The sequence below is a fragment of the Entelurus aequoreus genome, linkage group LG03, assembly GCF_033978785.1.
Source record: "Entelurus aequoreus isolate RoL-2023_Sb linkage group LG03, RoL_Eaeq_v1.1, whole genome shotgun sequence".
Lineage (NCBI taxonomy): Eukaryota > Metazoa > Chordata > Actinopteri > Syngnathiformes > Syngnathidae > Entelurus > Entelurus aequoreus.
The window spans coordinates 81,700,245-81,711,837 of NC_084733.1; the positions used below are offsets into that span (position 1 = coordinate 81,700,245).

The following is an 11,593-nucleotide window of genomic DNA, read 5'->3' on the forward strand; positions in this document are numbered from 1 at the left end:
GTGTTTTGGAGTAAACCTACACAAGCAGTGTTTTGGGATAAACCTACACAAGCACAGCGTTTTAGAGTAAACCTACACAAGCACAGTGTTTTAGAGTAAACCTACACAGGCACAGTGTGTTGGAGTAAACCTACACAAGCACAGTGCTTTGGAGTATACCTACACAAGCAGTGTTTTGGAGTAAACCTACACAGGCACAGTGTGTTGGAGTAAACCTACACAAGCACAGTGCTTTGGAGTATACCTACACAAGCACAGTGTTTTGGAGTAACCACACAAGCATGGTGTTCTTGCATAAACCCACACAAGCACAGTGTTTTGGGGTAAAACTACAAGCTCTGTGTCATGGAATAAACCTACACAAGCACAGTGTTATGAAATAGAAATACAGAAGGGCAGTGTTTGTTTTAGGGTAAACCCACACAGGTACGTATTTTGGGGTAGAACTATATACAAGTTCTGTGTTTTAGAGTAAAACCCACTCAAGAACAGTGTTTTGGAGTGAACCTACACAAACACATTTTTTTGTGTAAACCCACAAAAGTACAGTATTTTGAGGTACAACTATATACAAGTGCTGTGTTTTAGAGTAAACCCACTCAAGAACAGTGTTTTGGAGTGAACCTACACAAACACATGTTTTTGTGTAAACCACAAAAGTACAGTATTTTGAGGTAGAACTATATACAAGTGCTGTGTTTTAGAGTAAACCCACACAAGAGCAGTATTTGGGGGTAGAACTATATACAAGTTCTCTGTTTTAGAGTGAACCCACACAAGTACAGTATTTTGAAGTAAACCTACACAAGCACATTGTTTTGTGTAAACCCACACAAGTACAGTATTTTGAAGTAAACCTACACAAGCACATTGTTTTTGTGTAAACCCACACAACTACAGTATTTTGGGGTACAACTTTATAAGTTCTGTGTTTTGAAGTAAACCTACTCAAGTTTTGTTTTTTAAGTAAACCTACACAGGCACAGTTTCTGAGCTAAAACTACGCACGTTTTGTGTTTTGGACTAAACCCACACAAGAACAGTGGGAAGATGGTAAGCCCACGCAGATGTCTCCAAATAGGCAAACGTGCTAACCACAGAGTGAGTTTTTAGTTTTTAAAAGTAATAACATTTTGTTTTTAAAAAGGTACAGTAAATGTTTTGCTATTAATATATTCAATAATAATTATTAAAAAGTAATAATATTTAGTTTTACAAGGTACAGTTAATACGTTATTATATTGAATAACAATGACTAAAAACGAATAACATTTAGTTTTAGAAGGGTACAGTGAATGTATTATTTGATTTAAAACAATTTAAAAAAAGTAATAATTTAGTTTTACAAGGTACAGTAAATATATTACTATTATAGTTAATAATTATTAAAAAGTAACAACATTTAGTTTTAGAAGGTACTGTAAATAAATTAATAATATTATATTTAATAACAATTACTAAAAAATAATAACATTTAAGTAAACATGTTGCTATTATCATATTTAATAACAAATATTGGAGTGCAACTTTCAAGTAGTAAAGAGTTTTTACGAGTATTTGGGGCCTAATTGGCGTGAAGTTGTAAACCCCGCCTGCTGACTCCTGATTGGCCAGGCCTCCAATGTCGTCACAGCGCGTAACCACGCCCCCTGCGGACCTGGCAGGTATAAGGAGGTCAGCATGTCCACAAGTGTCAGAGTGGACTCTACATTCCCACCGCACGCCCACGTACTATTTACACCATTTCCCACGTGCCGGTTCTGGTTTGGTGTTGTGGACCTTGTCGGGCTTGTGGGCCGGAACCAGCATGGACTTGTCGACCTGTCGTTCCCGATGGCGGGGGAGGACTTCTACGACGACCCGTGCTTCAGCAGCAGTGACATGCACTTCTTCGACGACCTGGACCCGCGTCTGGGACTCCACGCGGGCCTGCTCAAGCCGGACGGGTCGTCGTCCGCCTCGTCGTCGCCCTCCCCGTCCTCGTCGTCGTCCTCGTCCCGCCACCAGAACCGGGCGGACGAGGACGAGCACGTACGCGCCCCCAGCGGCCACCACCAGGCGGGCCGCTGCCTGCTGTGGGCCTGCAAGGCCTGCAAGAGGAAGACCACCAACGCGGACCGCAGGAAGGCCGCCACGCTGCGGGAGCGCCGCAGACTCGCAAGGTCAACGACGCCTTCGAGACCCTGAAGCGGTGCACGTCCGCCAACCCCAACCAGAGGTCTGCCCAAGGTGGAGATCCTGCGCAACGCCATCAGCTACATCGAGTCCCTGCAGGCGCTGCTGCGGGGCGGACACGACGACCAGTACTACCCGGTCATGGAGCACTACAGCGGGGACTCGGGACGCCTCCAGCCCCCGCTCCAACTGCTCGGACGGCATGGTGAGACATGGCGTGCATGCTTCCCTTTCAGTCACGTTTTATTACACATTCATGTTATTTCTTTACACATTATATTAAACATTTATGTCCTTTTTTAAACATATTATTATACATTTATATACTTATTTTAAACACCTGATTATACATTTATATTCTTTTTTAAACATCTTATTATACATGTATATACTTATTTTAAACACCTGATTATACATTTATATTCTTTTTTTAAACATCTTATTATACATTTATATACTTATTTTAAACACCTGATTATACATGTATATTCTTTTTAAACATCTTATTATACATTTATATACTTATTTTAAACACCTGATTTTATTTTTCAAACATCTTATTATACATTTATATACTTTTGTTACATGATATTCTTGTTTACATCTTATTATACATTTACATTCTTTTTTTAAACATCTTATTATACATTTATATTCTTTTTTTACATCTCATTATACATTTATTTTCTTATTTTAAACATCTTTTTATACATTTAAATCATTTTTTTAGATTTTATTATACATTTATATTCTTTTTACACATATTATACATTTATATTCTTATTTGTCTAACATCTTATTACATTAGTATTATTTTTCTTGACATTGTAATATACATTTATATAGTTTTTTACAACTTGTTTTATATAAATATATATTTTTTTACATTTTACTATAAATGTATATTCTTTTTCTACATCCTATTTTATATAAATATTCTTATTTTTTTTACATTTTACTATACATTTATATTTTTCTTTTATACATCTTATACATTTATATATATTTATTTTAATTATATATATATATATATATATATATTATATATATATATATATATATATATATATATATATATATATATATATATATATAAATATATATATATATATATATATATATATATATATATATATATATATATATATATATATATATATATATATATATATATATATATATATATATATATATATATATATATATATATATATATATATATATATATATATATATATATATATATATATATACACACACACAATTTTATTATACATTTAATTCCTTTTTTACATTTTAGACATTTATATTATTATTACATTATATTATACATTTTGTTATTCTTTTTTTTACATCTTAGTATACATTTTATTATTCTTTTTTTACATCTTAGTATACATTTATATATTTTTTTACATCTTATTTTACATTTATACCTTTTTATATCTTTGTTATATTCTTATTTTTTACGCCGTTTTATACATTTATATCCTTTGTATATCTTATTATACAGTTATATATTCTTAATCTACATCTTACTATACATTTAATTATTTTTTTTACATCTAATTGTACATTACATTTTTGTTTTACATCTTATTATACATTTATATTCTCTTTTTTTACATCTTACTATACACTTAAACAGTTTTTATATCTTATTAAACATATATATATTTATTTTCAAATATATGTTTTTTTAAAAGTATAAATTATTATTCTAACAAATAATTTCGTTTTGGACGTGTAAACCTAAAAGATGAACAACAAAAGCAATTAACGAAAGTGTTAATAACTGTATGAAAATAAATTGTTTAATATTTTAAAAAGAACCAGCTGAAAATAATAACATTACTCTGCATTCTATCTTTCAATTATACACACTTGAATTTGTATTTACTATTCCATATATAATTATATTAGTCACTTATGATCTTATTTCTCAAAATGGGTCCACTTACTTTATCGTGTTCTGATGAAAGAAACAATATTCTGTATGAATTATAAAAATGTTGTGTTTGTTCTGCAGACAGACTTTAACGGAGCGGGCTGTGCGTCCAACAGGAGGACGACTTCTTTTTTTAACAACACACCCAGCGGTAAGGACTAATCAATGAATAATGTGATTGATTCTGTTCCATGTGTTCTACTTATGCACGTGTAGAAATTGGTTTATTACTGAAAAATCATTCAATTGATGTTCGGGGTAATTAATTAATAATTAATGTTAACTATGGAAGTTAATTTAGTGAGTGGGATAAATGTTGATTATCATTATTAATTTAATGATTAATTGATATTTCATATATTATATATTTACATATGTAATTATCAATATAATAATTGATAATTATGAAATATAAATAATCAATAGTAAATGATGTTAATCATGTTTATTGAGAGCTAATTGTGTAAATACAAGGCCCTAAGCAGGATTTTATTTTGCTTTTGTATTTATGTGAAACGATTGTAATATATTTTTTAAATCAAACTTACATTTATTTGATGCATGTTTTTTTGTTTCGTCTTTTTTCCTGGTGCAAAATAACAAATGTAACCTAATTAAAACATTAATTTGCATATCTTCCTGACACATCTCCGGCAGGGATCGAAACCTCACTGTATAAAAAAAAAACGAACAAAAAAAAGAAACAGTAGACTTATATGTTTTAAAAAAAGCCAGGTGCGGTCGTCATAACTTTACCATCAAAAATACATTCACAGTAATGCACTGTAAAAACAAGGATCGTAAATTTTACAATCAAAAACTGTCAACAGAGTTTTAAAGTAAAAATAAAAGTTGTACTGTTTCTTTTAAATGGAAAAAAATAGTATCACTTTTATTTTTACTGTCAAATTCTGGCCACTGAGCTTCCATAACTTAACCTAAAGTATACTGTTCTTATTACAGAGCATTTTATATTTATATTACGGCTGTCAAACGATTAAAACATTTAATCGTGATTAATCGCAATGTTCATAGTTAATTTAAAATGAATCGTGATTAATCAAAGCTATATATATATATATATATATAATTTTTCATCATTGTCAAGTTTCAACACCATGAACGGACAATTAATTTGTTTTAAATAAGTTTTAAACATTGTGCTTTTTTCAAACAGCTCAACACAAAAAGGACAAACACCATTTATTAACAATAAAAAAAATGCCTACTGTGTGTTGTCTTGCCAGATTTTGTACAGAAATACAGAATTTCTATTCCTGCTTTAGAAGCACTAGCATTTAGAGAAGAGGAGCTACACTGTTTAAAATGTAACATGTACATCATCAAATATATCAAAACAATATCCAAACATTTGTATAGAAACATGTTTGCAAATGTTTTGCAAATTTTCGTCAACGTGAAAACACTAAACTACAACAATGCAGTGTTGTTTTCTTAGTATTTGCACAAAATAAAACCTGGATTCATGTATTCCTTTCTTTTTCCATCTGGAAAATATGTGATGGAGGTCCACGGAGACAATTAAGTTCAAAACAATCGTGCAAAAGAGGATGGAGTAAAAATAAAGACCTTTTTTTTCCTCAAAAGTATTAAACTACAAATAAAAGTGAAGCAAAACCCCCATTTCTTCCCCCGTGTTGTCGGGGTCGCTGAAGGTGCCAAATGCAGGAGTCGTACATCTAACTTAGCTGCACTCTTTAGCTTTAGATTGGAATAATATTCCCGCCACTTGCCTTGATTTTTACATCACAAATATTGCAGCCAGCGTAATCCGCATCGCATTTGGAAAAGACGAACAAAACTTTAGAGCGTTTTCTATTCGGCATGGTTGGGTTGTCAAGAAACATTGCTGGGTTGCAACTATCCATCCATCCATTCATTTTCTACCGCTTGTCCCGTTCGGGGTCACGGGGGTTGCTGGAGCCTATCTCAGCTGCACATGGGCGGAAGGCGGGGTACACCCTGGACAAGTCGCCACCTCATCGCAGGGGTTGCAACTATGTTTTGACAAATACCGAAATTAAACATTGTGGTCCAAGAGGAACTTTGAAAGGCTGAAATCATGGCACCATACATTATATTTAGGGCTGCAACTAACAACTAATTTGATAATCAATTAATCTGTCGATTATTACTTCGAATAATCGATTAATAATCGGATAAAAGAGACAAACTAAATTTCTATCCTTTCCAGTATTTTATTGGGGGGGAAAACAGCATACTGGCACCATACTTATTTTGATTATTGTTTCTCAGATGTTTGTAAATGTTGCAGTTTATAAATAAAGGTTTATAAAAAAATAAATAAGTAAAAAAAGTAGCCTCTGCGCATGCGCATAGCATAGATCCAACGAATCGATGACTAAATTAATCGCCAACTGTTTTTATAATCGATTTTAATCGATTAGTTGTTGCAGCCCTAATTATATTACCTTGACCAACACAATTCATTTCCAGGAAATAACTATCACTCATCTAACATCTTTAATAATCAGCTTGATTTTTTAACAGTCCACTTTGTAATTAATATTCTGAAGTTTAGTATATTCAATTATTAAAACATACATTCAAAAATCAAAGCAACTTTTCAACCACGACCAGGGTTCGAACCCGAGGCCTTCTGGTTTGTAAAGCGAGTATTAATGACGTCCGCAAAGGACCCACCGGATGTGACTGACGACATTCGCAGGTGCTCATTCGAGCAGACATGACGTCACATGGCGTCACCTACCGGCTGGCTTCGGTCCGTGCCAAAAAAACTACCGGATCCGATGCCCATCTCTAATAATCGTAATGGAAGACATTTTACATTTTGTAAGCGTCGTTAAACCGGATGTAAAGCGCAGCACTTTTGTTTTGAAGCCGGAAAAGTGTGTAATTGGTTTTGAGAAAGTGTCTTGACATGTTTTGACGTCGGACAAAAAAAAAAAAAAGAAGTCTCCTTTCGACTTCCTGCCGACCGTTTTTCATTTCTGTTGAGCTTTAATGTCATCTTACTTACTAAATCCGTCACAATAACACTGTAAATGTTATGTTATCACTGCACTTTAACCGTAATCTGAACACGGAAGTGAAACACCGCCTACCTCTTTCGATACGTGCAGGGATATGCCTCTTCTCAAAATAAAAATAGTGGTAAAGTAGTCCTTTCTTGTTGAGAAAAAAACTTGTTATGGCTTTGAACTTAATATTTCCATAAGGTAGACTTTATTTTGTCCATTTCTGCCTGCTTGTGGCTCATCAGTAGCAAGTGAAGTGCAGCAAAGTTCCCGCCTGCTACGGCAAGGCAGGAGGGTCAAAAAGTAAGCGTTCGCGTTAATCGCCCGTTAAAATAACAGCCCTAATAAATTTAAATATATATATATATATATATATATATATATATATATATATATATATATATATATATATATATATATATATATATATATATATATATATATATATATATATATATATATATATATATATATATAGTGTATTTTCATACAAATAAAGGTTGTACTAGTTTTCCATTTACAGTAATGCACTGTATAAACAATGACCATTTACAGTAAAACAATTAAAAAAAACTTAAGTCAGTAGCCAAAATTTTACCTTAAAAAAATGGTATTGTTTTTCAATTTACGGTAATTTAGCAGAAAAAATTACAGTGTTTTTAAACCAAATTACTGCAATTGCAAAATAAACAAAAAAATAATAACATGTAATATTATGAAATTATTATTGATATTACTAATTAATCATACACATACCAGCCATCCATTTTCTACCGCTTGTCCCTTTCGAATAATTTAAATATAAAAAAATGTTTTTTTACTGTAAAATTCTGGGGAATGACAGCTATTTTTAAATAATTTTTTAAACTTAAAAATATATTTGTTTTTTTTTTGTTTTTTTTACAAAGCTTGTTTGAAAAACAGTTTTTTTTAACCATACAATCTATTGAGATGCACTGTAAAAACAAGAGTAGATTTTAAGGTAAAAAAAATAAAAACTGGTCCTGTTTATCAATTTAGAGTAATTCAAGGTAAAAGACAGTTTCTGAAAAATTACTGTAAATAATAAAAAATTAAAAAAGTACCACTCTTTTTTTTTTTTTTTTACTATTTTTAATGTAAATTTTAACAGTGCAACTGCAAATGTAAAAACAGTAACACTTTTATTTTTATGGTCAAACTCCATTTGGTTTTTGCAATAAAATCTACTGGGGTTTTTTTCTTCTTCCTTACAATGTGGGTCAGAAAAATACCCAAATTTTAATTAATTTAGCTATGTTACATTTGTTATTTTTCACCAGAAGTTCTTTTTTTTTTTCATGAACTGATTTGAGTACAAAACACGCATCAAATTCACTTCAAGTTTGATTTACTCTATTACTTTTATTTTGACAGTAAAATCACAGCTGCCAGTTTTTGACTGATACTTCAAGCTGACGCCCCCGCAGACAGTTTCACTAACCAGACATATTTGCTGTTCTATTCTTATCCGTGATGGAGCAGGAAGTGGCTAGGAATTTATCAAAACATTTCATCTGAAGCTGCCTGTCAAATGGGGCAACTTCCAGTGTGTGAAAGTCTGTATTGAATAGTAAAACATGTATTTGTGTGCCAGCAGGCGGCGTGAAGGCGGAGCGCGGCTCGGTGGTCTCCAGCCTGGACTGTCTGTCCAGCATCGTGGAGCGCATCTCTACAGACGCCGGCGGCCCGGCAGCACCGGGGTCGCCGCCGGCCGAGACCCAGGCGGCGGCCGAGGCCTCCACCCCCGAGCCCGCCGCTCAGGTGCCGTCCTCGACGGGCACGCACGACCCCAACCTCATCTACCAAGTCCTATAGACCGCCCCTCAACCAAGTCCCTACTTCCTCTTCCTGTTTGTGGCAGACATATTTAACCTGTTTTCTTTTGTTGCTGCTAATAATCAAGGAAGAAAACTGGCTTTTTTTCAGCCAATAACTTCTCCTGTTGGACGAGCTTCAAGGCGCCTGATTCATGTTTAGGCTGAACATTAATTAACTGAACATGTTTAAATTTCATATTTAAGCTGAATATTAACTCACTGAACATTTTTAAGTTTCATATTTAAGATTAATATTAATTACCTGAACATGTTTAAGTTTCATATTCAAGCTGAATATTAATGAATTGAACATGTTTAATTTTCACATTTCAGCTGAATATTAACTTACTGGACATGTTTAAGTTTCATATTTAAGCTGAGTATTAATTGACTAAACATGTTTAAGTTTCTTATTTATTGACTGAACATGTTTAAGTTTCATATTTAAGCTGAATATTAATTACCTGAGCATGTTTAATTTTCATATTTCAGCTGAATATTAACTTACTGGACATGTTAAAGTTTCATATTTAAGCTGCGTATTAATTGACTAAACATGTTTAAGTTTCTTATTTATTGACTGAACATGTTTAAGTTTCATATTTAAGCTGAATATTAATTACCTGAGCATGTTTGAGTTTCATATTTAAGCTGAATATTAATGAATTGAACATGTTTGAGTTTCAAATTTAAGCTGAATATTAACTGAACATGTTTGAGTTTCATATTTAAGCTGAATATTAATGAATTGAATATGTCTAAGTTTCATATTTAAGCGGATTAATTAACTGAACATGTTTGAGTTTCATATTTAAGCTGAATATTAATTAATTTAACATGTTTAAGTTTCATAATTAAGCTGAATATTAATTAATTTAACATGTTTAAGTTTAATATTTAAGCTGAATATTAATGAATTGAACATATTAAAGTTAAATTTTTAAGCTGAATATTAATGAATTTAACATGTTTAAGTTTCCAAATTTAAGCTGAATATTAATGAATTGAACATGTTAAAGTTTCATATTTAGGCTGAATATTAATTAATTGAACATGTTAAAGTTTCATATTTAAGCTGAATATTAATTGACTGAACATGTTAATGTTTTATATTTAAGCTGAATATGAATGAATTGAACATGTTTAAGTTTCATATTCAAGTTGAATATTAATGAATTGAACATGTTAAAGTTTCATATTTAAGCTAAATATTAATGAATTGAACATGTTTAAGTTTCATATTTAAGCTGAATATTAACTTACTGAACATGTTTAAGTTTCATATTTAAGCTGAATAATTGACTGAACATGTTTACGTTTCATATTTAAGATGAATATTAATGAATTGAACATGTTAAAGTTTCATATTTAAGCTGAATATTAATGAATTGAACATGTCAAAGTTTCATATTTAAGCTGAATATTAATGAATTGAAAATGTTAAAGTTTCATATTTAAGCTGAATATGAATGAATTGAACATGTTTGAGTTGCTGGTCCACGACATTCCTCCATGTTGAAGAAAACTAACAACTTTTATTCCTCGTTAACGTCTCTGGCAAGAAGAGAAGCGTCTTTGTACATTTAATATAACGTGTAAATAAGAGCTTGTATTTAATGCTTTTCTCTCTGCAACTTTATATTTATACACACGGAACTCAGAGTGACGCTCCAATAAACAATATTTATACAAAAACTGCAGTTGTGATTTTCTCCTACAAACTTAGAAATATTAGGAGAGCAAATATTTGCTGTGGACAATTCTTCTTCAGGGGATTTAACAAAGTAGTTATTGACTTTATCATGAACGTCATTTGCAAATACTACACAGCACCGCTGTAGAACTCAAGGCCCAGGTCTGGCCCGCCACATCATTTAAAGTGGCCCTTCACGTAATTTTATGTGTTTCAGCCACACAATTAATGTGGCTCTACACATCATTGCATGTAGTCTGTCACATTATTTTACGTGTTTCAGCCAAATCAATTTATGTGGCCCTCCACGTCATGTTACGTGACCCTCCACATTATTTTATGTTTCAGCCACATCAATTAATGTGGCCCTTTACATCATTTAATGTCGTTTAGCCACTTCATTGTATATGGCCCGCCAAGTAAATCTGTCATTTTATATGGTACCCAAATCATCTAATGTGGTCTGCCACTTCATTTAACGTGGTCTGTCACTTCATTTAATGTGGTCTGCCACTTCATTTAAGATGTCCGCCACATAAATAATGTGGTCTGCCACATAATTGAAGATGTCCGCCACATAAATAATGTGGTCTGCCACATAATTTAATGTGGTCCGCCACTAAATTTAGCGTGGTCCGGCACGTCATTTAATGTGGTCAACCAAACCATTTAATGTGGTTTGCCACTTAATTTAACATGGTCTGCCACGTCATTTAACGTGGTCTGCCACATCATTTAGGTGTTCCGCCACATCATTTAGGTGGTCCACCACATCATTTAGGTGTTCCGCCACATCATTTAGGTGGTCCACCACATCATTTGGGTGTTCCGCCACATCATTTAGGTGGTCCGCCACATCATTTAGGTGTTCCGCCACATCATTTAGGTGTTCCGCCACATCATTTAGGTGTTCCGCCAC

At 32.6% G+C, this 11,593-nt stretch overlaps 1 protein-coding gene across 1 annotated transcript in view; it reads left to right on the top strand.

Annotated features, from left to right (window-relative positions):
• LOC133646953 (myoblast determination protein 1 homolog) overlaps nt 1–9,440 on the top strand; it is a 15,753-nt gene extending 6,313 nt beyond the window's left edge. The window contains 6 exon segments of the mRNA XM_062042918.1: nt 1,872–2,155; nt 2,158–2,219; nt 2,221–2,340; nt 2,342–2,380; nt 4,205–4,274; nt 8,762–9,440. Of these exon segments, the coding sequence (XP_061898902.1) occupies nt 1,872–2,155; nt 2,158–2,219; nt 2,221–2,340; nt 2,342–2,380; nt 4,205–4,274; nt 8,762–8,979 (793 nt within the window). The 3' untranslated portion in view covers nt 8,980–9,440.
• The last annotated feature ends 2,153 nt before the right edge of the window (nt 9,441–11,593 follow it).